Genomic DNA, 26,756 nt, shown 5'->3' with positions numbered 1-26,756 from the left:
AGATTCAAACATTAAAGATTGAAATGAATATTTAATAAAAAAAATTGAAATATATCTTAAAATCTAGAAATCAAACTGAAGCAAAAGTTAAATGTCAAGGATAAAACAATATTTTAAAATTAGTGAGTAAATTAAAATAATACTCAAACATAAAAACTAAAATGTTTCAGAATATTCTGAAACATAGGGTCTAAATGAAAACTAGACAAATACTAGACTTTTCTTTTCTTTTTTTGTTTTTTTTGTTTTGTTTTTGTTTTTTTTTTTTGGTAATAATGGTTCCATCTTCATGTCATCTCAGCACTAGGCAGGCCGATCTATAATACCTCCATCTCTCCCCCTCCCTCCCTCGCAGTATCGACTACAAGCAATTATGAAGATAAATTAAACTCAGGTAACCCTTCAACCACGCGAATAAAGTTTCGCTCCTTTAGTTCTATGATAGGATCTCAGGCAGGTGCGAAGAAGTAAAGGGCCATGCCCCTTTTAATTCTCCTGATTTATCTTATAATATATAAACGATAAAGGTAATGTTCTTCCCAGTTTTTAACTCCTAAATTTTCAAGATTATAATATATTTATTTTGAACCTCTCAATGAAAACTTCTAGCTCCAGAGTCAATGATATTTTCCTCGTACAAGTGTCCAGAAGTAATTTCTCCCGACCAAGAAGAGTGAAGTTACTATTAAAACCGTTATCAGCGAGTCTGTGTATGAAGAATGCAACTTCAAATGCCTCCAACAAGGCGGTTTTGATATCTCCACGCCAATCGAAGCAAAACCTTCTCGGGGCTGTCTTTTACTGGGAAAAGAAGAGCAACTCATTAGGGCTTTAAGATAAATTCAAGCCAAGCGCTTGAGAACCAAACAAGAGGAATTTATATTATAATAACAATAAAGAAAAAACATGGTAATTATTTTAACAAAGGCATTTAACTGGAGGCCTTTTATGAAGATTAAACTGCATCTAATAAAATATAACTCAACTTTTGGCAAACAACTGCCTCAACCAATTTCCACAACTAATTGTCTCACGAGTGATACCAGTCATCACCAATTTTCAAGTGGGTCCCAATGAAGGCACAAAAAAATGACAATCCCAACTTCTAAAATTTGTTATCCTGCTCAGCTTAATTCAGGCTCATTCCTATGTATTATGAGTTTATTTGATGATTTTGTAGGTCGTGGGCATGGAAAAGGTAGCACCTGAAATGTGCTATCTTGCTCAGCTTAATTCGGACTCATTCCCATATTTTACGGGCTTATTAGATGATTTTGTAGGACTTGGATGTAGAGAAGGTAGAATCAAGCATTAGAGCAAAAATTGAGTTTAGGTGGATCAATGGAAGCCGTAATGAAGAAATTAAGTCAAAGGAGGTGAAAAAGACCGTGGATGGCCCTTCACTGCAGTGCCAGGCGCCAAAGACAAGCTTCAAAACAGGACAGTGTCACAGTGGTATCACATATATGGAAAGACGGCAATTAAAGGGGCATAGTGCTGTGACGCTTTCAATACTTTTATAAATACATCTTTTTGCCTCTAGATTAAATCACACAACCTCCATCCAAATTCCCACAACTTTCCCTCTATTTTCTCTGTATGTTCACATCTTTATGCTGTATCTTTGCCCTCTACATTTGTATCCATTGAGGATGAAGACTTGTATAGACTAAGGGGTACTTTCTAGTTTGGGTTGAGGAAGAAACCTATTGAATCATGTTGCGAGGACTTGTAATTTATATTCTCATCGCTTGTGATTCTTGAATGTATTTGAATTTATGTTTTTTTATTATGTTTGAGTTGATCATCCTTGAATATTTTCTTTACTTTGCTAGTAATTGACTTGCCATTTGTGACATTTAGTTGTGTGTTAATCCTTTAGTAGCACAAATCAAAGCACATTGCATGATTGATTAAATTCAATAATAAAATCAGTTAGACCACTGAAAGCAAAGCAGTACTTAGTAATTAATTAGAAAGGCTCTTCACTGAATAATACCCAATGAAGTGCTTGATTGAAGACCAGATTGAAGTGTTGCGCTTAATTGCTTGGCTCGAAGCAAGATTTCCTTGATTTTCATGTGTACATTTATCAAACGTTCCTTGAGGCATCCCTGGAATCGCATGAAAATTCAAATGAAATTCAGTAACTATCACTGGAACATAGTACAACATATTTAGGAATCAACCGACACTTATTTTGTTTTGCTCCTCACGCTTCAAAAAGCTCTCTTTTGGTAATTCAACTTCCATAAAAATCTATTTGATGGTCGCCATTGAACTTTTTTAATATTGCATTCAATGCAAATCATAGGCTATCTATCTTCGAGTTATATACATATACCAAATCCAATTTCTTTGACTAAAACACAAGTTGATACGATAGGTATATAAGATTTCAATTAAATGTATTACAAAATTCTAATGACAAAAGCAATGAACTATTTGGACGGTAAGAACCAAAAGGAGTTTTTATTCAATGTTTAAGAAACCTAAATAGAATATTTGAAAGTATGACTAGAAGATTATCATTATGAAAATTTAAGAAGCTGAATAGGATTTTAAAACCAGTTAATTAATTGACAAAAATGAAAATGATGACTAGTGGTCCAGTACCATGAGTGTAAACTTCATCATTCATATTAGATGCCTTGAGTAATGCCAATTCTTTAATTTTTGTGCGTTCTGAGTCACTGCATTTACCATAATATGAAACCCAAAGAAAAAACTAAATTATATTATTTGTAACTGAAGAAAGAAGAGAGGATTAATTAACAAATATATCTGACAGTAATTCTATAGCTTTTCAGCAGTGCACATCCTAAGTCACTATGTTTACAATGACACTGAAGCACAAAGAGAACCAAATCAATGCGTATCCAACTGAAGATAATCTTTCTGGTTAACGTAGGCATTGATGATCCATGAACAAAAACTTTATACACTAATAAAATTTCTTAATTAATATACTGACCGTTACTTACCCCAAAAATAAATAAATTAATTAAATTAATTTTTTGTAAAAAAAATCTATTATAACAGTATAAATTCAGAGTTGAGAGTCCGTCATAGAACAATATTATCTTTCAACAAACTTGAAAAAGCATACATTAAAAACAACTAATACATAAGATATTAAGTTTACTCCATGAATTTTCAAGTTTGAGCCTATTTGATCCATGATCTTTCAAAAGTGTCTATAGATCCCTAGAATTTTAATTTTGTGTCTAATAAGTCTAAAATTTAGATTTATATCTAATATATCCTCGATATATTCAAATTTTTTACGAAAAAATTAATTTGATAACTGATCTATTAGATATAAAGTTGAACCTTAAAATTAAAATTTTATGTTTAGTATATACATGAATTCAAAAAGATATATATGTGGAATAGACAATGACCCATCATATATAAAATTGAAAAATTGAAAAATTTAGGAATCTATTGGACATAAATTAAAAGTCTAATGATCTATTAGACACTTTTTAGAATTTAGGAACATAATGGACATAAAATTGAAGGTTTAAGAATCTATAAGATACATTTTAAGGTTTAGGGACCTATTTGGCATAAAATTAAAAGTTCAGGAACCTAGGATATTGTTGAAAGAACATAGACCAAATAAACACAAACTTAAACGGAAGAACTAATCTGGTAATTTAACTTATAATAAATTTGTCTACCATACTGCAAGAATAGGCAAAAGAAATTAAAATTAGTAATCCTCTCCTCAATAACCCAAGTGATGGGAAAATTAATCTCTGTAGCTAAAAAGGATGAGGAAGTAATTTTGGGTATCTGATGTAGGATCTTTGCTCTTTCTTATTGTTATTTTCTTTAACCGTTTATGGTACTTGTTTTACTGCATTGGTCGTGTATTCATTTGGTTAGTAAACCATTTACCATGCGGTTAAAGTTGGTTGGTTAAATGGTTACTTTGTTTGGTTGATTAGTTTAGTAGCTTATTTATTCAGTCGTAGGCTGTTGTATTATTTTATCGGTTAACAAAGAATTTTGTGAAGTTTTGTGAACTTGAATGTATCAAAGTTGGTATTAGAATGCCTCGACCTAGAATTTTTTTGGATTGAGATCACACCTATGGAGGCAGAGTTAGATCTCCATCCCCCTGCTTATTTTGGTGATGCAATTACTTTGGCAAATAAAATTGAGGGGTAAGACAACATCAAACTTGTGTACGAACTTACTATAGAAGAAACATTTGGGAGAGGCAGGAATAAGTTCAAAAAAGAAGCACAAACGAAGCCACCAAATCTCTTATGTAAGGAAGTTATTCAACAACAAACCAATTGGGCAAGAAAAAGGAGTTTCAATACAAGAACAGAACGAGTGCCAAAGGTTCGGAAAATGGTAATTCTAAAAAACTTTCTAACCCATATGATAGAACTACTCTTGGCTGAGATAATCTCCATTTGCCCAACACAGAGAACAAACCTTTTAGTGAAAAAAAAATGACATTGTAAAAACCATTTTATTTTCTACGATTTTTCTTACTGTCGATGTTGCTGGCTCAAATTATTCTCCATCTTTGGTATTCATTGACTTTTCACAAATAAAATGCGTGATAATGTTCTGCAGTTTCCATGTGGATCGGTTTTGAACTTGAAGACTTATTCTCTTTGGACTAATGCAGCAAAGTCATTCTCACTGAGTTATGGATGGAATGATATCAAGGTATTTTTCAGGGGAAGCTCGTTCATGTTTTACAACTTTTGATACAACTCGCTTAAAGTCTTCCTCTTGGTGTTCTTTTACCAGATGATTTAAAGGGTTCTCTATTCAAGATATTAATTGTAGCCGGGAGAGCCTCATTCTTCCTTATTGATTATTTATCTTTCTCTTATGTATTTTATTTACTGATTGGTTACTTTTGGTTTTTTTTATCTGCTTTTTTGTTATCCTTGTATTCTAGAATATTAGTCTCTTTTTATTCTCTTAATGAAAAGTGTGATATCCTTTAAAAAGGAAAAAGAAAAAAAGAAAAAACAGAAAAGACACCTTGCCAATGAATGCCCCCCCCCCCCCCCAAAGAAAGACCTTAGCCATCCAAGGAGGTGAGGAAGCCGATGCATTTAATGGTGAAATTTTAAGAGGTTAAGCAACTGTCAGAAGGCTTACGGATGACGGATGGAAAAAGCACAACCTGTCAGATGTATACCTGGACGCAAATTTGAAATTTGATGTCATTGATCTTTGATTATCGTAATCATTGGATTTCAAACTGGTATATTTTGGCATTGAAATACTCCTAATTGTTCGTACAGATCTTAAGTTCTATCAATAGAGGCAAGCTCCTTTAACTTTGTTAAAAATAAGAAAAAAGGACAAAAAGATAGAAAAAGGAAAAGGAAGAGAAAGAGGAGCATTCAGGGGGTGAGGGCAGTCCAAAAGGAGCTTTGAGACTTTTAAATCTTGTTTCTCACATTCTTTCAACTCTTTTTCAACCAGTGTTGTTGAGGCGCAGCCAGGCGCTCACCTTAGGCAAGAGGCGAGGCGATAAGAGGCCATACCGCCTTACAAGTACCTTGGGCGAGCACCTTCAATGGGGCCTCGCCTTTTGCGCCTTTATATGTTCAAGGCGATACAGGCGCTCTTTTTTTTTTTTTTTTCTTCCAGTTTTCTAGTTTTATGCTTTCTTCAAACTTTCTTCTTTAATATCAAGAATCAAGATTTAAGCAAGAAGTCAAGAAAAACCGAAGGAAGAAGAAATGAAGAAAAAGAATAGCACAAGTAGTAGAAAAAAGTTGAAGTCATCTTTTTGTTTACCCATCAGGCCATCCATCGGTTGTTTTTAAAAAATGAAGCAAAGAAAGAAGAAGAGGGGTCGAAAATCAGAAGGGAAGAAGAACTGTTATTTTATTTTTTACATTTCCTTGAAGAGAAATGAAGGGTTGGCTGCCAGCATTAAAGTAATTTTGGCTGCATGCCAACCAAACTGTCAAATGGCAAAATTTCTTCCCCATTACTCAAAGAACTAATTTTTACCTATTTAAAATCATTTCTATTTCTATTTCTTTTTCCAAATATATATTTCTTTCTCATATTGTTTTAGTTAATTTTTATTTTAGTTCTTAATAATTTTGTTAATATTTTAATATTTTAACATTTTAAAATCTATGTATTTTCTTTTATCAATAATTGTAAAAATAATATTTATTTATGTTAGATATTCTATTAAATTTACCTTCATCCACAAGCTTAAGCTTTTGGATCAATTGGTGATTTAAGATGGTATTAGAGCAGGTTGCTTCATGATGTACTACTGGGTTCAAGTCCCTACAATGTTGTTTCCTCCCCATTTAGTATTGATTTCCACTTGTTGGGTCTTCTTCATTTTCAAGCCCACGAGTGAAGGGGAGTGTTAGATATTATATTAAATTTACCTTCATCCACAAGCTTAAGCTTTTGGATCAATTGGTGATTTAAGAATTTATTAATTTTTTCTAAGTGCACCTTGCTTTAGTCGGGCAACGTTTTTTGGTTGCCTCTCCCCTTGAGGCGATTAAAGAGCTTGTTGCCTTAAAGTGCAACTTGCGCTTTAAAAACACTTTTCAACTTTGTTAGTTCTTTCTGGGTGGGCTAGGGATTCTGAAACTTGCAGTTCCTAGCACATAACTCTCATCCGCTAGCCTGGACACAAATATATACATGATAAATGTAGAGATAATAACTAGGGCAATAGTCTCTTTTCATTTTATCAATGAAACGTTTCATATCCATTTTAAAAATAATTATAATAATAATAACTAGGGGTAAACTTTTCATTGATAAAATTAAAAGAGACTATTCCCTAGTTATCTCCGCATACACTTATATGGGGGTGGGGGGGGGGGGAATAAATCATAATGGTAAAAGCTGGACCTGATGCGTTTTGGAATCTGAACATTCACGATAAACAGATGATCACCACGAACAGAAGGTTTATTTATATCTGGAATCCCCAGGCATGGCAATCTAACTCTATCCCCTGGTTGAACACCAGCAGGTATTTGGAGGTCTTTCAAGCCTTCAACAGTTTCAACCTAAAGAAATTTCACGTTGTAGGTGCAAAGAACTCATAACTTTTGGTTCATGTCGATAGAAACTGCATTCCTCTAAAATATACTGCAAAGCATTTTAGTAAGCATGCTTCTTAGGGAAGAAAATCAAATTAAAAAAGACAAAAACAAAGATATTTTTATCCTTGTATTTTTAAACGGTCTATTTTTGTCTTTAAAAAGTAACTATTTTGGTCCTTAGGGAAGAAAATCAAGCTTACTTGTCTTCATTGTAAATTAGGAATTGATAAGATTGTTTCCTTGTATATTTTATTTCCATAAATATTTATATTGATTGCATAATTCATGGTCTTTAATTAAGAACGCTTTTGTGTAAATGTGAGGGTTTTCTCACCTCTCAATAATAAGAAATACCATTCTCTCATACATAGCTCCATGGTATCAAAGACTTGACTTTTTTCTAAAGGGAAAAAACCTAGCTGCCATCGTTGGACTTACCTTCTTCCACAGACAAGCCTCGCCCCGAATCTAGTACGTGCTCCTTGACACTGATCACAGACAAAAAGGATGTCAAATTAGCACACCATCTTTGTTGATCTCCAATCATGCTGTCTCCATCGCTATCCTTAGACAAAGCCGCCATCACTCACGCAAACCTCATCGCCATCGTTACCCACAAGCGAAGTCATCCTCAGATCTTGCCGCCACTTACCACAAAAATGAATCTTGCATCCAGCCGCCACCTCAGAAACCCTAAGTTGCCATCTTTTAGGGTTTTAGTCATTGACATCGTAGTCCTCATTCATCATTGATCACTGCTACTATTTTTGCCACCTTCTGCCACTTCTACCATTAGCACCACTATTGTCGTACACCAGAAAGCAATTTTTCCCCTTTGCTTTTTCACTCTCATTTGTTTTCTAATGTCAGGATCAGAATTACAAACTACCATTGAGAGTAATAATCCACAGATAACATGTCACAAACTCAAAGACCACAACTACCTTTACTGGTCACAATCCGTGATGATGTTCATGTACAGTCATGGACGAGAAGACTATATAATTGCGTAAAGCAACTCACCCAAAGTAGAGGATCCAAAATTTTGCAAATGGAGGGCCCACAAAACAATCAAGTTATGAGTTGGTTAATCAACTCCATGACCACTAAGCTTGGAGAAAATTTTCTTCTATTTTCAACTACCAAATAGATCTGGGATGCTGCTTAAGACATTTTCCCTAATAAAGAAAATACTACTGAACTCTTCCAGATCGAGACCACGCTTCAAGATCTCAAACAACATGATGTTCGCCGTAGAATTCTTGGTACTAAATCATTACCTAGTCTACGAGAAGTTTTTAATGAAGTTCGTAGGGAAGAGAGTTGAAAGCAAGTAATGATAGGACCAATTGAACTTCCTCCTATTTTAAATGGATCTGCTCTCATTTCCCAACTAGACCACCAAAATGATCCAATTGCTCTTGCTGTTAGAGGCAACTCCCAATTATTCAATGATGGCCATGCAAAGAAAGACCGTGGTGTGATCATTGTCATAATTGGGTCACATTAAAGACACTTGTTGGAAAATACAAGGAAACTAGCAAATTTGATGTAGCCTAAGTAGCCTCAAGGAGTAATCCTCCAAGAATCAAGATTGTGAATCTTTTATTAGAATGATAATGTGTTTCATATAAGAAAGGAAGGTTCCTATTTATAAAGTTTGATTACTGCTAAAAAACATTATTTTTTTTCTCTTATTAATCTTAGGAGGAAAGGGTTTCTTAAATAGAAGAAACATCCAATTACAAATAAGGAAAGAATAAAATACAACAAATATAATACAATAAGTACAATATAAAATTTTACAATAAAGGAAATAATCAACACTCCCCCTCAAGCTGGTTTGAAGATATCATTCATAGCCAGCTTGTCAATCAACTTGTTGAATTGCCATTTTGGAAGACCTTTGATTAACACATCTGCGATTTGCTATGTTGTCGAAAGAAAGGGAATACATATTATTCCTACATCAATCTTTTCCTTTATGAAGTGTTTATCAACTTCAATATGTTTGGTCCTATCATGAAGGACTGAATTGTGGGCAATGGAAATTGTTGATTTGTTATCACAATAGATGCGTATGAGCATTGTCTGAGAGAAATTCAATTCTTCCAATAGTCTTCTTATCCATATGCCCTCACAAATACCATGGGCTAATGCCCAAAATTCTGCTTCAGCACTACTTCTTGCAACCACACTTTGTCTTTTTCCTTCACCAAATACTCCAACAAAAGAGCAATACCCCAAAATAGATCTTCTATCAGTCGTGCTTTCTGCCCAATCAGCATCAGTGAAAACCTCAATGTTTATGTGGTCATGCTTTGTGAATAATATACCTTTTTCTGGAGTACCTTTCAAATATCTCAAAATTCTATAAACTGCTTCAAAGTGAACTGACCTAGGTGCATGCATGAATTGACTTGCTACACTAATTGGGAAAGCAATGTCAGGATGTGTGTGAGAGAGGTATATGAGACTCCCTACAAGCCTCTGGTACTTTTTCTTTTCTTTTACTTCTTTTTCAGTTGCAGCAACCAAATTTAAATTTTGCTCAATAAGAGTTTCTGCTATCTTGCAACTAAGTAAACCTGTCTCATTCAGTAGGTCAAGAATATACTTCCTCTGGTTGACAAGAATGCCATTTCTAGATCTGGCAAACTCCATTCCTAGGAAATATTTTAAGGTTCCCAGGTCTTTGATTTGAAAATCATTAGCAAAGTTTTTCTTCAAGATATTCAGTCTTGTCTCATCATTACCTATAAGAATGATATCATCAACATACACTATCAAAACGACCAACTTACTACTTCCAGTATGTTTATAGAACATAGTATGATCAGCTTGACTTTGACTGAATCCATAGCTTGTGTCTGCCTTTCCAAACCGTTCAAACCATGCTCTGGGAGATTGTTTAAGCCCATATAATGATTTCTTTAACTTACACACTTTGTTAATCCTGAGATCCACCTCAAAACCAAGTGGCAAGTCCATAAAAACCTCTTCTTCAAGATCCCCATTGAGAAAAGCATTCTTCACATCAAGTTGATAAAGAGGCCAATCAAAATTAACTGCCACAAACAACAAGATTCTAATAGAATTAATTTTAGCTACTGGAGCAAATGTTTCTTGATAATCAATGTCATAGGTCTGAGTGAACCCCTTGGCAACCAATCTGGTCTTGTACCTTTCAATACTACCATCAACTTTACATTTTACAATGAACACCCATTTGCATCCCACCGTCTTCTTATCTTTTGGTAGTTCGACTATGTCCCATGTGCAATTTTTTTTCAGTGCATTGAACTCTTCCATCACTGCTAATTTCCAATTCAAATCATTTAGGGCTTCCTGTATATTCCTTGGAACAAATAGGTTCTTTCTGATTTTGAAATTCCATCATTAGAGGAAGCCTTCAGTTGTGTTTTTCGTATTTAGAGTTCTCAATCCAGTTCGCCTGTTTCTCAACCTAACAGTGCTTTTATGAGTAAGAATAATAATAAATACCATAGTACTTTAGGGATGACTAACAATTTTCAGAAGCCTACTTATGAAAATCGAAGATCAAATTCTCCAAAGATCGTCTGTCACTATTGTCGTAAGCCAGGACATATGAAACGTGATTGTCGAAAGTTGTTGTACAAGACTCAACGATCTCAACATGCTCAGATAGCTTCCACCAGTGATATGGCTAAGAAGTCTATTACCATCTCTGCGTACAACTTTGCTAAATGTATTCCAAAAATCTTTGCAGGCATCTTCTTCATCAAATCCTATTGCCACCATTGTTGAGACAGGCAATACGAAATGTCTTCTTACATCATCTACCAAATGGGTCATATGACAAATAATTCTAACCTATTTTCTATGCCTCTGTCTCCTGTCTCATCTCCGTCTGTCAATTTGGCAGATGCATCAACCTCCTCTGTTCTTAGATCCAGCACCATTTCTCTCACTCCATCACTTTCGTTGTCCGTTGTCTTACATTTGCCTCAATTGTCTTTTAATTTAATTTCTATTAGCCAGCTTACTCGTGACCTTAATTATTTTGTCTCGTTTTTTTCTTAGTTATTGCTTGTTTTAGGATCGTATGACACATGAGTCGGGGGTCTTTACATTTTTGACCATCAGATACCGAAAGTTGTGCTTGTTCTGGAGTTTCAACCCCGTTTGAAGTTCATTTTCGTTTGGGTCATCCATCATTGTTTGTGTTGAAGAAACTTTATCCAAAATTTCGTCCTTATCGTCTTTGAATTTTGATTCGTATCAGTTTTCTAAATTTCTTCATCTTAATTCTAGTCTTAGGGTTCATAAACGAGCTAGTGCTCCTTTTGAGTTAGTCCATTCTAATACTTGGGGTCCTTGCACAGTCGTGTCCCAAATAGTATATCTATATATCCCAAACAAACACACCACCAAGAAGAGCCAACAACACTGAGGAAACCCACTGAAGACAGACGAAAAACGGCGGTGCACGTGCCTACACGCGCTGGTGCATGGATGGACAGCAGGCTGGAACAGGTGATGCGTGAGCCTCACGCACTGGTCAGATGGCAATCGGACTTTGGGGGGGTTTTGTAGATCGGCAGCTGGGCTTCTCTTTGGAATAGGCAGTGTCGAAAAACAGCTTTTTCTTTTTTTCCCCGCGGCGGCGAACGGTGGCGGCGACTAACGACAGCAAACAAACCGAAGACGGCGACTGTGAGTAAATTCACCTCTCCACAAAACCCTAAACGTATCACAAATGGGTTCTAAATTCTCAAACCCTAAGGTTCACAAAAACCCTAAGTTTATTTAGAGAGCTCTGATCCCATGTAAAACTCTTAGGTTTGAGAAAGAATCAGAATGCTTTATTCATTCACCAAATATATGAATATATACAAGAGTACAAAGCATACAAAAGGAAAATATCACAAAATATTTACAAGAATGAAAAACTCTAATTAAGAATTATAATACTGGGAAAGAGAATATTAATAGAGTGTTTAATGTTTGTAAGACTCTATATCAACCTGATCAAGGAGAAAAATCATTTACAAGCTACTTTATGGAGGTTAAAAATACATGTGCGGAATTCAATGCCTTGATGCCAATCAGCACGGATACAAAAGTTCTAATGGCTCAACGTGAAAAGTTGTTTATCATGAGTTTTTTAGTAGGTCTTGCACCTAAATATAAGATGGCCAAAGATTAAAAGTTGTCAAGCTCAAATATCTCATCGTTGGAAGAAGCTTACACTCGAATACTTCGTACTGAGAAGACACAAGCAGTTACGTCATCTGATTCTAGCAGTGCTTTGATTGGGCACACAAATGATTATAGAGGGAATAAGGGGGTTGAATCAAATAGCTCCAAAGGTCATCCCAAAAACTAAAGATCAAATCTAGGAGGTGTTGTTTGCTATTATTGTCATAAACCTGGCCATATGAAACGTGAATGCAGAAGATTGCTGAATAAGGGTCAGAGGATGCCATCACCCTCTGCACATGTCGCCTCTACTCCTGATAATCTTGACAAGTCACTTACGATTTCTGCAGAGGAGTTTGCTAAATTTCAGCAGTATCAAGAGTCATTGAGGGCATCATCTTCTACTCTCATTACGGCCATCACAGAGACAGGTAACATTTCTAAATACCTTCTTTCCTCCACGTCAAAATGGGTCATAGGGCGCTACAGACCATATGACAGGTAACCCCAGTTTATTCTCTAACCTCTGTACATCTACCTCTTCACCTAATGTCACTATAGCTGATGGAACCTCCACTCCTGTTTTAGGATCAGAAACCGTCCATCTTACTGAATCAACTTCTTTGTCATCAGTTTTAAATTTACAACATTTCTCATTTAATTTGATTTTGATCAGTAAACTCACTCGTGATCTTCATTGTTGTCTCCTTTTTTCCTGGTTATTGCTTATTTCAGGATCTTACGACGAAACAGACTATTGGTAAAGGGCGTGAATTTGGAGGTCTTTACATCTTTGAACCACAAACACCTACAGCCATCACATGCTCAAGCGTGTCGTCTCCCTTTGAAGAGCATTGTCGTTTGGGTCATCCGTCTATCTCTATGTTGAAGAATCTTCGTCCACAACTTCAACATTTGTCTTCTTTAGATTGTGAGTCATGTCAGTTTGCTAAATTTCATCATTTGAGTTTGTATCCTCGAGTCAATAAACGAGCTAGTGCTCCTTTTGAATTAGTCCATTCTGATGTTTAGGGTCCATGTCCTGTTGAGTCCAAAGAAGGGTTTAGGTATTTTGTAACATTTGTCGATGACTATTCTCGTGTTACGTGGTTATATTTAATGAAAAATCGTTTTGAGTTACTTTCTCATTTTCGTAACTTCCATGCTGAAATACAAACTCAGTTTAGTGGTGCTCTTAAAATCCTATGGAGTGATAATACTAAGGAATATTTCTCTCATACACTCAATTATTTAAATGCCCATGGAATTCTTCATTAATCTTCTTGTGTCCATACTCCATCTCAAAACGGGGTTGCAAAACAAAAGAATCATCATCTCCTTGAGACAACCAGAGCTTTGATGTTTCAGATGCATGTTCCAAAATCCTTTTGGGCTGATGCTGTTTCCACAACTTGTTTCTTAATAAATCGCATGCCCTCTTCCATTCTTAAGGGTGAGATACCTTTTCGTACTTTATGCCCCAAGCAACATTTGTTTCCCATTCCATCCAAAATATTTGGTTGTACCTGCTTTGTTCGGGATGTTCGGCCTCAGCATACCAAGCTGGATCCAAAGTCCTTAAAATGTATTTAACTTGGTTATTCCTGTGTCCAAAAGGGGTATCGATGTTATTGTCCTAGTCTAAATAAATATTTCGTCTCTCCTAATATCATGTTATTTGAACATACCCTATTTTTTTCATCACCATCTTTCTCTCCGAATAAGAGTCAGTGGGAGCATAAGGAATTAGAGGATGATTTCCTTGTCTACACAGTTATTGCTCCCTCAGATCTTCTTCCTGATTCATCTCTACCTGTGGCTACCTCTACTCTTCCACCCATCGTTAAGGTCTATACTCGACGACAACTTCCTTCAATTCCATGCCTTGTACCAGAGTGTTCTTCGTGATTGGATCCAGAAACGAGTGATGATCTTCCTATTGCTCTTCGTAAAGGTAAACATACATGTGCTCATCCTATTTCCTCTTTTGTTTCATATAACCATTTTTCGCCTTCCACATGTTCATTCATTGCATCCTTAGAGTCTGTATCAATCCCTAAAATTGTTCACGAGGCTTTGTCTCATCCTGGTTGGTGTGCCACAATGGTGGAGGAGATGACTGCCTTAGATGATAATTGTACTTGGGATTTAGTTTCTCTCCTTGTAGGAAAGAAGGCTATCGGTTACAAATGGGTGTTTGCAGTTAAAGTCAATCCTGATGGTTCTGTTGCTCGGTTAAAAGCGCGCCTTGTAGCGAAAGGCTACACACAAACTTATGGCATTGACTATGCTGATACTTTTTATCCTGTAGCAAAAATAGCATCTGTGCGGTTGTTTATTTCATTAGTTTCAATCAATCATTGGCCTATACATAAACTTGATATTAAAAATGCATTTCTTCATGGTGATCTTCAAGAAGAGGTGTATATAGAGCAACCACTAGGGTTTGTTGCTCAAGGGGAGAATGGAACGATGTGTCGCCTTCGTAAATCCTTGTATGGATTAAAGCAAAGCCCACGAGCTTGGTTTGGAAATCTTGTTAGTCGTATATGTGGATGATATTGTGATTACTGGTGATGATGCTTTAGGTATCCAGTCTCTAAAGACCTTTCTTCATAGTCAATTCCATACAAAAGATTTGGGCATGTTGAAATACTTCTTAGGAATTGAGGTAATAAGAAGCAAGAAAGGAATTCTATTATCATAGAGAAAATATGTACTTAATTTGTTGACTGAAACAGGAAAGCTAGGAACTAAGCCATGTAGTACCCCAATGATGCCTAACTTACAGCTCACGAAAGATGGAGAATTGCTAAAAGATCATGAAAGATATAGGAGGTTAGTGGGAAAACTTAATTACCTTACAGTGACTCTCAACATAGCCTATTCAATAAGTATTGTGAGTCAGTACATGTCATGCCCTACAGTTGATCATTTGGCTCCATTGGAATAGATTCTTTGTTATTTGAAGGCTACTCCCAGGCGTGGTTTATTATGCAAGGATTATGGTCATACTAATATTGAATGTTTCTCAGACGCCGATTGGGCAGGATCTAAAGAAGACAGAAGATCAACCTCAGGGTATTGTGTTTTTGTTGGTGGTAATTTGATTTCTTGGAAAAGTAAGAAGCAAAATGTGGTGTAACGTTTAAGTGCAAAATCAGAATATAGAGGAATGGCACAATCTGTGTGTGAATTGATTTGGATATATGAACTTCTTGTTGAGTTGGGATTTGAAATCACCACACCGACAAAGTTTGGTGTGATAATCAAGCAGCACTTCATATTGCGTCTAATCCAGTATTTCATGAAAGGACTAAACATATTGAAGTTGATTGCCATTTTGTACGTGAGAAAATTCAACAATGGTTGGTATCTACAGGATATGTGAAGATTGGAGAACAATTAGGAGATATCTTCACGAAAGCATTGGATGGAAAATATATAGATTATCTATGTAACATGTTGGGCATGATTAACATATATGCTCCAACTTGAGGGGGAGTGTTATAATTCTATAGTTAGGATTTTCCATTCTTGTAAATATTTTGTGATATTTTCCTTTTCTATGCTTTGTACACTTGTATATATTCATATCTTTCGTGAATGAATAGAGCATTCTGATTCTTTCTCAAACCTACGAGTTTTACAGTACCAAATTAGATCCGAAATCTTTGAAATGCATTTTCTTAGGCTAGTCACGTGTTCAAAAAGGTTATCACAGGTATCTCATATCTCCCGATGTTACATTCTTCGAAGATATACCCTTTAGTCCATCAACGTTGAGTCCGTGTCAGAGGGAAGATGAAGATCTTTTTGTCTATGAGATTACATCTTCTACATCATCCTCTCCTTCACCTTCCTATGTGTCTCTTCCTTCTGACCCTCCGGTTATTCGAGTCTACTCTAGGCATCCTCCACAGCCGCCTTCAGACCCATGTCCTCCACCACTGGCTTCTTCGACATCTGATCCGAGACCGAGTGATGATCTTCCCATTACCCTTCGGAAAGGTAAACGCACTTGTACTTACCCTATTTCTTCGTTTGTTTCGTATAACCAGTTCTCTTCTCCCACTTATTCCTTTATTACATCTCTTGATTCCACCTCTCCCTAACTTTGTCACTGAAGCTTTATCTCATCCCGGATGGCGTAGTGCAATGATTGAGGAGATGACTACGTTGGACGATAATGGTACTTGAGATCTCGTTTCGCGTCCGATTGGAAAGAAGACTATTGGGTGTAAATGGGTGTTTGCTATAAAGGTTAATCCCGATGGAACATAAGCTCGGTTGAAAGCTCGTCTTGTTGCCAAAGGTTATGCCCAAATTTATGGGACTGATTATCCTGGCACATTTTCTCCTGTTGCTAATTTAATTTCCATTCGACTATTTATATCGATGGCTGCTACTCACAATTGGCCTTTGCATCAACTTGACATTAAGAATGCTTTTCTTCATGGTGATCATCAAAAGGAAGTCTATATGGAGCAACCACCTAGGTTTATTGCTCAGGAGAAGAATGATAAGGTATGTCGACTTCGAAAATCTTTCTATGAACTGAAACAAAGTCCTTGTGCATGGTTTGTTAAGTTTAGTCAAACACTCGAATGTTTTGGTATGACGAAAAGTACGTCTGATCATTCTGTATTCTATCGACGATCTGACAATGGTATAACTTTGCTTGTTGTATATGTTGATGATATCGTTATCACTGGAAATGATGTATCAGATATATCCTCTCTCAAGACTTTTCTCCAGGGTCAATTTCATACCAAAGATTTGGGGTCATTGAAGTATTTCTTGGGTATGTTGAAGTATGAGAAGCAAGAAAGGTATTTACCTATCCCAATAGAAATACGTACTTGATTTATTGTCTAGGACAAGTAAACTAGGAGCCAAACCATGTAGTACTCTGATGACACCAAATTTGCAACTTGCTAAGGAAGGAGAATTGTTTAAAGATCCTGAGAGATAAAAGATTAGTTGGAAAGTTGAACTATTTAACAGTGACACGACCTAAACTTTCCCAGCTGTGGATCATTGGGCTGCAGTTGAACAAATTCTATGTTATCTAAAAGTTGCACCTGGATGTGGGATCTTATATAAAGATCATGGTCATACAAGGGTTGAATGTTTTTCAGATGCTGATTGGGCTAGATCTCGAGAAGATAGGAGATCAACATCTGGATATTGTGTTTTTGTAGGAGGAAACTTGGTGTCGTGAAAAAGTAAGAAACAGAATGTAGTTTTCCGATCAAGTGTTGAGTCAGAATATAGAGCTATGGCATAATCTATGTGTGAAATAGTGTGAATATATCAACGAAGAAAGTTATCCCTATTAAATCGAATGGTGATTATTTAGACAATAAGGTTGTTGGAATGGATGCGATTATCTAAAACTTGCAATAGAATTCAAGGACACAAGTATACAACCTATAGAATAGATTCTCTTCAAGTAAGGTCGTTTGTCTAAGACTTGCAATAAATTATTTATTTTTTGATATTATTGCTAAAGAAGAAAAGATCCAGAATGGTAAAAAATAGCGCAAACAAAACATCAAATCAAACCATAAAACATCTATTAAAAATGTGAGATTAGAAGACAGTGACTGGCAGCCGTGAATGACAAACACCAACGGCTGAGCAGGTGATGACCGATGATCCAGAAAGGAATGCACAGCCGATGGTGAACAGATGAAAAATGTAGCGAACAAAACATCAGGCTGAGCGGGAGACTCACAATTGCAAACACAAAACAGAACTCCAATGATGCAAGGCTACGAATGGAAAACAAAAGCAACGCCCAAAGATGCGAGCAATCGATCACAACAGACGAAGTAGGAGCAATAGGGTTGGGCTAATTTTGAGGGTTTCAAAAAATTAGGGTTTTCTTCTCTTACACTATGCTAAAAGTATTATATTTTCTATCTTATTTTCTTTGAGAAAAAATGAGTTTTTTTAAATAGAAGAAACACCTGTTACAAATAAGGAAATAAAATTCTAGCAAAGATAATACAATAAATACATCAACATTGATTAATGCAAAAATAAATAACCAACATCAAAGCTTTTAATTTCGTACTCTTTTTGATGTCCTACAAGAAATTATAGAGAAGAAGAAAACAATAATTTTGATTCCATCTCTTTTTATGTCCAATCAACAATTTTAACTTACCCTGACAATAGTACCTAATATTGCCTCTGTATAGTCAATGCTAATGTTGGAGTATAGATGAATACCATCTCTCCAGATTCCATGCTTTTCATCTATACGAAGCCTGATATACAGGTTACCAGTCATTCTCCTGCCAAAGAAAAGAATGTCCCAAAAAGAAGAAAACATTATGAAACTGATTTCATAAGAATACAACCTTTGTGCATAACGCATAATGCAAGACTATTTTCAATAAAATGCAAGGAAGCATGAGATGAATAGTAATCTATACTAAATTGTAGAGAGAGTTTGGGACTTCGATTAGAACAAGTTTTGTACCCAAGTGCAAAAATATTCTAGTCACTTTAGGGACCATTTGGAAGGTTGTAATTGGGTTATGAGACTTATGTCTTTCGATCTCTCCAATGCACCAAGCACATTTATGTGACTTATGAATCAAATCTTGGTATCTTTTTTGAATAAGTTTGTTGTCGTTTACTTTGATGACATCCTAATCTATAGTCTTAGGCACATTTAAAACACCTACCATTTTGTTTTTACTGTTTTAAAGGAACATGTCTTGTATATCAACTTAAAAAAATGCTCTTTTCTCCAAACTGAATTGTACTTTCTACGCTTCTTGATAAGTTCAGAAGGTATTAGAGTAGATCCTAGGAAAATCCAAGCTATTGTTGATTGGCCACAACCTAAATCAATAAAAAAAAAAAAATCCAAAGCTTTCTAGGATTAGCATCATTTTACCGAAAATTTAACAGAAACTTCAGTACCATTGCAGCCCCATTACTAGTTGTTTAAAAGCTAATAGCCCCTTTACTTGGACTAATGACCAAACAAAATGCTTTTCTAAATTCAAAGTTCTTAGTTCAACACCAGTTTTAGGTTTTCCAAACTTTAACAAACCTTTTGAAGTCATTGTAGATGTCTCAGGGATTGGGATAGGTGCTGTTTTAAGCCAAAACAAACATCCCATAGAGTATTTTAGTGAAAAATTGAGCCGCTCTAGACAAAAATGGTCTACTTATGAACAGGAACTCTATTCTCTTGTTAGGTCTCAAGCAGTGGGAACATTAACTCTTAGATAGAGAATTTGTATTACTAACTGACCATTTTTCTTTGAAGTTTTACATTCTCAAAGCCGCATGCATGTCCAATGGATTCAGTTCCTCCAAACGTTTTGACTTTGTCGTAAAACACACACCAGGTAAGGTAAATAAAGTGGCAGATGCTTTAAGAAAAAAAAAGGTACGCTTCTAACCCTACTTCAAGGAGAAATTATGCTTGTAATCATCTACCTGAACTTTATGCCAATGACCCGAATTTTCAAAACATTTGGCAAGTATGTTCAAATCATGTTCTAGCTAAAAATTTCCATATTTTTTATGGTTTCTTATTCAAAAACAACACTTTATGCATCTCACAAACCTCACTTCGTGCGTCCTTACTAAAAGAAGAACATGAAGGAGGCCTTGCAGGCCATTATGGCTGAGATAGAACCTTAAGACTCCTCTCTTCAAAATTTTTCTGGCCATAACTCAAAAAAGATGTTGCCAATTTTGTCAAAAGATGTTACATTTGCCAATCATCGAAAGGATCAAGTTCTAGCCAAGGACTCAACACTCCCATTACATATACCCAATAACATTTGAGAAGATCTTTCTATGGACTTTGTCCTTGGTTTAGCTAGAACCCAACGAGGGTATGACTCGGTCCTAGTAGTAGTGGACCGCTTTAGCAAAATGGCACATTTTTTAGCTTGCAAAAAGACTAATGATGCATCAAATGTTGCTAATCATTTTTTCGGGGAAATTGTTCAACTTCATGGAATACTAAAAAGCATATTATCCAATAGAGATGTCAAGTTCATGAGCCATTTCTGACGGTCTTTGTGGAAAAAATTCAGCACAAACCTCCTATTTAGCACAACGAGTCATCCACAAACTGATGGACAAATAGAGGTTACAAATAGGACCCTTGGTAATCTTCTAAGATGCTTAAGTGGGGACAAACCACGCCAATGGGACCTTTCCTTAGCTCAAACCAAGTTTGTATTCAATAATTTGGTCAACCATTCAACAAGGAAGTGCCCATGTACCTAGATTAACATTAGACCTCGCTAGCTAATATACTTGTTTCTATTGATCTTAGTGTTGAGGTAAGCATAATGGCTGATCGGATAAAAGCAATTCATGAAGTTCAACAACACCTCAAAACAAGCAACTCAGCATACAAATCTAAGGCAGATGAACACAAACGAGCTGCAAAATTCCAGATTGGAGACCTAGTAATGGTTCACTTGAAGAAAAGTAGACTTCCTACCAGCTACCATTCCAAGCTAACAAACAAGAAGATTGGACCATTTTCTATCTGTTGGATTTTCTATATTTGTATATGAATATTTTTTCCTTTAATGTCTTTATGTTTATTTTTTCCTTTATTGTCTTTATTCTTTCCATATTTGTAAAAGGTCTTTCTCCTATACAAGAAGACCTAATCTGCACATATTAAATAAGAGAAAAAGGAGATTAATATTTATATTCCTCCAATTTCTACATAGTATCAGAGAAAGGGAAATCTGGATTGAGTCCTCTCCGAGCATCACCATCGTCCATTCTGTCGTTGGGTTGCGTTTCGTTCAGGTTGCCGATCGACGCTGCCAGCCACCGCCCAGTGCACCAGCCTGTTCCTCTTCCAACAATTGGTTCAGCATTTGGTCTGTCTTGGTCTAATAGTTTATTTAAAATCTGGTTCATTTGGTTTGGTTCACTGTGATCTGATTTTATTTTGGTTGGTTCAAATTCAGGTTTGGTTCACTCCTAGTTTGGGTTGCTTCTATTGGATTTGGTTTTAAAAACTCTTTATTTTTTTAGGTGGGTTTCTACTATTTTCTAAATCTCTACCATGTTATTAGAGCAAATTCATCAATTCCTACAACTGTCAACCACCAATTTTTCATCTAATAATTTACGTGTTTCTTTGAATCACACAGGTCCCAAGACATTCTCGTGTAGTAATTCATCTCTGTTGATTATTGATTCTGGACCTTCAGATCACATGACTAGTTCATTGTCTTCTTTTAATTCGTACTCTCCATTATATTGCAATGAGAAAATTAGAATTGCCGATGGTAGTTTTTCTTCTGTTGTAGGAAAATATATAGATTATCAATTTTCTCTTTGTTAAACGGGCTGGAGTCAACAACATTAGCATTAAAGGCATGTTTCTTAGAACTTTTCCAATTCCCAGGTTTTCCATGAAGTTTCCAACAAGTCTTTCTATATTCAACACTCCCCCTCAAGCTGGATTGTATATGTTGATTAAGTCCAGCTTGGCCTTTAAGACTTTAAAGTGTTCTTGAATAAAGCTGTTGTGAGAATGTCACCAATATGCATCTTAGTGGGTATGTAGTTAATGGAGACACTTTTGTTTTCTATTTTCTCTTTAATAAAGTGTCGATCAATATGCATATACTTTATGTGATTGTGATGGACCAGGTCTTTGGCAATACTTATAGTAGCTTGATTGTCACAATGTACCTCCATTGATTCTTCTGATGTGATTTTAAGTTTTGATAGGATGCTTTTGAGGCAGATCCATTCACATATTCCTTGAGCTAGTGCCCTTAGTTCAGCTTCAGCACTACTCCTAGATACGACTGCTTGTTTCTTGCTCCGCCAAGTGACTAAGTTTCCCCAAACAAAAGTACAGTATCCAATTGTTGATCTTTTGTCTATTTTTGGGCTTGCCCAATCAACATCTGTAAATACTTCAATGTTTCTTTTCTTAGATTTCTTGAAGTCTGAGTTCCTTTCAAGTACCTGAGTATTCTATAAACTGCTTGCATGTTTTCTTCAGTTGGATTATTCATAAACTAACTTGCAAAGCTTACTGCAAAACAGATATTAGGTCTAGTGTGAGTTAGGTAAATTAGTTTTCCAACTAATCTTTGATACTGATCTTTGTTAACCATTTTGTTTTCTTTGCTTACGTGATGATTCGTGCCGATAGGAGTATTAGCGGGCTTACATCCAAGCATACCAGTTTCCTTTAAGAGATCAAGGACATATTTTCGTTGAGAAATACTCAAACCTTTCTTTGAGCGGGCCGCTTCCATTCCTAGAAAGTATTTAAGGTTACCTAAGTCTTTTACTTCGAATTCCTTGGCTAAGAGTAGTTTACTTTTTCTTATTTCTTCTTCATGGTCTCCTGTAAGGATAATGTCATCAACATAAACGATAATAATTGCTATTTTATCTTTGCAAGGATGTTTGACGAAGAGGGTATGGCCAGATTGACATTGCAAGTATCCCTTGTTCTTTACTACTTTGGAAAACTTTTCAAACCAGGCTCTAGGGGATTGTTTTAAGTCATAAAGGGATTTCTTGAGTTTGCATACCTTATTTATGGTTTTAGTTGATTCTATACTGGTGGGTATGTCCATATAAACTTCTTCTTCCAAGTCTCCATTAAGGAAGGCATTCTTTATATTTAATTGGTGAAGTATCCAATCATTATTATTGCTACAGAAAGGACACCGATAGTATTTAATTTTGCCACCGGGGCAAATGTTCTTGGTAGTCAATGTCGTAGGACTGGGTGAATCCTTTGGCAACCAGTCTAGCTTTGAGCCTATCGATTTCTCCATTAGCTTTATATTTGATGGTGAAGATCCATTCACCCTACCGCGTTTTTCCTTGGGGGTAGGTTTGTTATTTCCCATGTGTTATTCTTTTCCAAGGCATTTATTTTGTCTAATACAGCTTGCTTCCAATTGGGGTCTTTAAGAGCTTCATAAACGTTGTTAGGAGTGCATATATTGGATAGGGTAGTTGTGAATGCTTTGAACTTGGGAGAGAGATGTTTATAAGAAAGATAGTTTTGAATAGGATGCATCGTACAAGTTCTTACTCCTTTCCATTTTGCAACGGGAAGATCGAGGTTTTCTGTAAGGGTTTCCGTTGTGGAGTTGGGGACATGATTTTCGTATATTTCTGTCGGATTTTGACTAAGTATTGGTTTATGTCCAAGGGCGCTTGTTTTCCTTCAAGTATAAACTATGGGATCTTTCCTACATTCGAGTGTGTTTTGGTTGAAAATATCATTTTCATTATAGACTATGGGATCTTTCCTACATTTGAGTGTGCTTTGTTGGAAATATTAGTTTTATTTAGGAAGGGAGCACTTTCTTCAATGAAGGTTGTTATTGGGGTTCCTTTGTTTTCAACAAGAACGGAAGGTTCAATGATGTCTTGCTTTTGAAAATAAGGTTGTGTTTCAAAGAAGGTTACATTCATGGAGGTATAAAATTTTTCTAATCAATTATGTGGAAATACTTCCTTAAGTTTTTGTAAGGGAGTTTTGAAGCCTAATGTTCGAGAGGGCATTCGATTAATAAGGTATGTGGCAGTCAGAACAACTTCTCCCAAGAAACGATGGGCGGTGTTAGCGGAAAGCATTAAAGCTCTGGAAACTTCTAAGAGATGTCTAATTTTCCTCTCCGCAATTCCATTTTGCTGGGGAGTGTTAGGGCATGTACTTAGGTGGGCAATACCTTTTTCTTTTAGAAAGTTCCCGAAGGAAGTGTTAAAATAATCCTTAGCATTATCGATGTGAAGGATTTGAATTTTTGTGTTAAAGAGATTGAGAATCATGGCATACATATTTTTAAATATGACAATAACCTCAGATTTTTCTTTCATTAAAAAGACCCAAATAAGTCGGGTGTGATCATCAATGTAAATAAACCATTTAGCTCCCATTATATTCTGAACTCTACTAGGTCCCCAAACATCACTATGCATTATCGAAAAAGGATGAGAGAGCTTATAAGCGCTTACCAGATATGAAGTTCGAGTCAACTTTTCCATTTCACAAGACTCACATTGAAAAACCTGAGAACTTTTATTAAAAATATCAAGAAAAATTCATTTCAAATAGTGAAAATTGGGATGTCCTAAGCGATTATGCGATAACATTATTGTACTATCATAATTGTCCTTAGAAACAACAAAAGTAGATTTGCTAAGTCCTAACTCCTTGACATGAGAATTAGAAGTACTTAGTATGTAGAGACCCGAGGATTCCTAATCGTCTTCCCCAAATTCAAATCCTGAAATACATAATTATGGGAGTAGAAAGTCGCAGTGCACCTTTTTGTAAGTGTTAGTTTGCTTATGGAAAGAAGATTGCATCTAAGTTTAGGAATATGTAACACATTTTCTAACATAAAGTCTATAGAGATAAGAACAATGTCAGTTCCATTACTTTAGAATAGGTAACATCAACAATTTTTACAATAGTTTGACTGCTACAGTGGACATAATTAGTTAAAAGTGAGATATCATCTGTCATGTGATCTGAAGCTCCAGAATCAATAATCCAAGTACTACAATTTTCTATAGTTACATTAAGGGCATAGAGGAAGTTACCTAATTGTGCAACTATAGCCATACTTGTTTCTGATGCTTTTTTAGTAGATTTGGGTTGACCAAAGAGTTTTTGGAGAAGATCCAATTGCTCCTTAGTAAACACATTATTTTCAGGGGTAATGTTACCTTCAGTTGTTGCACTTGTTTGGTAGGCCTTTCCATGTCTATCGCCCGTTCCCTTGTTTGCCTTCCAATCTAGAGGTTTGTCATGAATATCCCAACACACTTCTTTAGTGTGTCCTGGTTTTCTACCATGCTCACACCATGGTCTTGGTTTCCATTGCCGATTAACAGTTCCTGTGTAGTTCTGATTTCGATTGTAGCGGTTATCATGAGTATTTATACGTACCTCATTGCCAAGATTTTGAGCAACTAAAGTCGATCCTTCAGGTTCAGAGCTTGCAAACACTTTTAACATTAGTTTCTTCCTACTTTCTTCTCTTCTTACTTCTGCAAAAGCTTCTGATGTTAGGTAAATAGCTAAGATTCTACCACGTACCTCATCTAATTCTTTATTAAGGCCGAGAAGAAATTTGAACACTCGTTTCTTCTCAACTATTTTTTTGTATGTAGCTCCATCTGTAGTGCATTCCCATTTATGTCTTTCAAATACATCAAGTTGCTGCCAAAGACGAGACAGTTGAGTGAAATAGTAACTTGCATATCCCCTTGCCGTATCTCGTGAATTTTGCCTTCAATTTCAAATGATTCCTCAGTATTTTCTTGGTCGGAATAGGTTTCATGGGTTGCTTCCCAAATGTCGCTTGCAGTCGAGAAGAGTAGAAGAGTAGCCATGACATAACCATACTATTTTCAGCTTTCCATGTCTTGTATTTCGGATCAACTCAGTCTAGGATGGGATTTTCGCTTGATAGATAATCTTCCTTTACTTTTCCACATATAAACATCATAACAGATTGTGACCAAGGGAGATAATTCCTTCCATTTAGTTTGTGATTAGTAATTGGAAGAATGGTCCCTTCTGTACTATTAGTACTCATAGATGTTATATTAGAATGTTCAATTCTGTAGAGGAAGATATTTACCACTTACCCAAATATTCCTTGTAACAAAGGAAAAACAGAAAAATATGTTCTCACAAACCCGAAGCTTGATGAAAATTTATCCGAAATAATTAAAAAAAAAATTAATACGGAATGTTCAGACTCGGAAATGGAAAAAATGATGTGCCCAAACCTGAAAATAAGGAAAAATGATGTGGCCAGACCCAAACGGAACGCCCAGACCTGGAAAGAAGAAGTTTATACGACCCAGACCTACAAACCCGACCTGCGAACCTAATTCAGCCACGACGAGTTATTATCATGGATTCGTTAATAAGTCATGGAATCTATAATTGTTCGGCATCGGCTTTAGTGCATCGAAAGCTTCCTTCTCCATGAATGTCTCCCTCAACTTGTCCCCTTTCACCTTTCGTGATCATTTTTGTAGGTTTTGGTTGATCCTTTGCTGAAATCTGGTCCTAAGATATGGTGGAGTATTCAAAGTCAAAGTTTTGTTAGCTGATCATTGGTTTAGAAAGAATTCAAATATCAACTCCAAGGCTGGACCGGTTTGTGATAGCAAGTCTTAAAGCTTCATCTTAAGGCGCCTTGTCCAAGATCTTTGCAGACTTCTTGGTTCAAGACATAAGTTTAAATTGAGGGCATTTATATTACCAGCTTAATAGTCCTAATTCTTCTAGTGATCTTTCTTGCTTTAGTTTGTTTTGTTTTGTTTTTGCTTAGTTCCCTAGTAGCTTTGATGAATGGTGCTCTTGGCTTTTGTGTATTGGTCTTCGAGTGTTTGTTCCAATTTCTTGTCCACTTGGATAGATTGTATGGATATGATGAGGGTGCCTTGGGGATGTCAACCTAGTTGAGATGTCTGGGT

The 26,756-nt window shown here is 35.9% G+C and overlaps 1 protein-coding gene and 1 long non-coding RNA gene across 4 annotated transcripts in view; one reads left to right on the top strand and one right to left on the bottom strand.

Moving 5' to 3' along the window:
- Nucleotides 1-203: 203 nt before the first annotated feature.
- LOC120082834 (uncharacterized) lies at nt 204-1,792 on the top strand. The gene is made up of 2 exons (XR_005483294.2): nt 204-394; nt 1,181-1,792. It is a non-coding gene; the product is annotated as an uncharacterized LOC120082834 (long non-coding RNA).
- Nucleotides 462-26,756, bottom strand: part of LOC120082833 (Molecular chaperone Hsp40/DnaJ family protein) — an 84,503-nt gene continuing 58,208 nt past the window's right edge. For 2 of the 3 annotated variants that reach the window (XM_039038165.2, XM_090316285.1), the window contains 5 exons: nt 18,439-18,568; nt 6,883-7,043; nt 2,617-2,693; nt 2,000-2,114; nt 462-801 (listed from right to left, as the gene is read on the bottom strand). In XM_039038165.2, coding sequence (XP_038894093.1) covers nt 618-801; nt 2,000-2,114; nt 2,617-2,693; nt 6,883-7,043; nt 18,439-18,568 — 667 coding nt within the window. In that variant the 3' untranslated portion in view covers nt 462-617. The remainder of the gene's footprint in view (nt 802-1,999; nt 2,115-2,616; nt 2,694-6,882; nt 7,044-18,438; nt 18,569-26,756) is intronic. The other variant, XR_016531234.1, reaches the window with a different exon arrangement.

This window comes from Benincasa hispida, chromosome 8 (genome assembly GCF_027475165.1).
Source record: "Benincasa hispida cultivar pf3 chromosome 8, pf3_genome.v1.1, whole genome shotgun sequence".
Classification (NCBI taxonomy): Eukaryota; Viridiplantae; Streptophyta; class Magnoliopsida; order Cucurbitales; family Cucurbitaceae; genus Benincasa; species Benincasa hispida.
The sequence above is the reverse complement of the archived record's forward strand: the minus strand, read 5'-3'. Positions and strand labels throughout refer to the sequence as shown.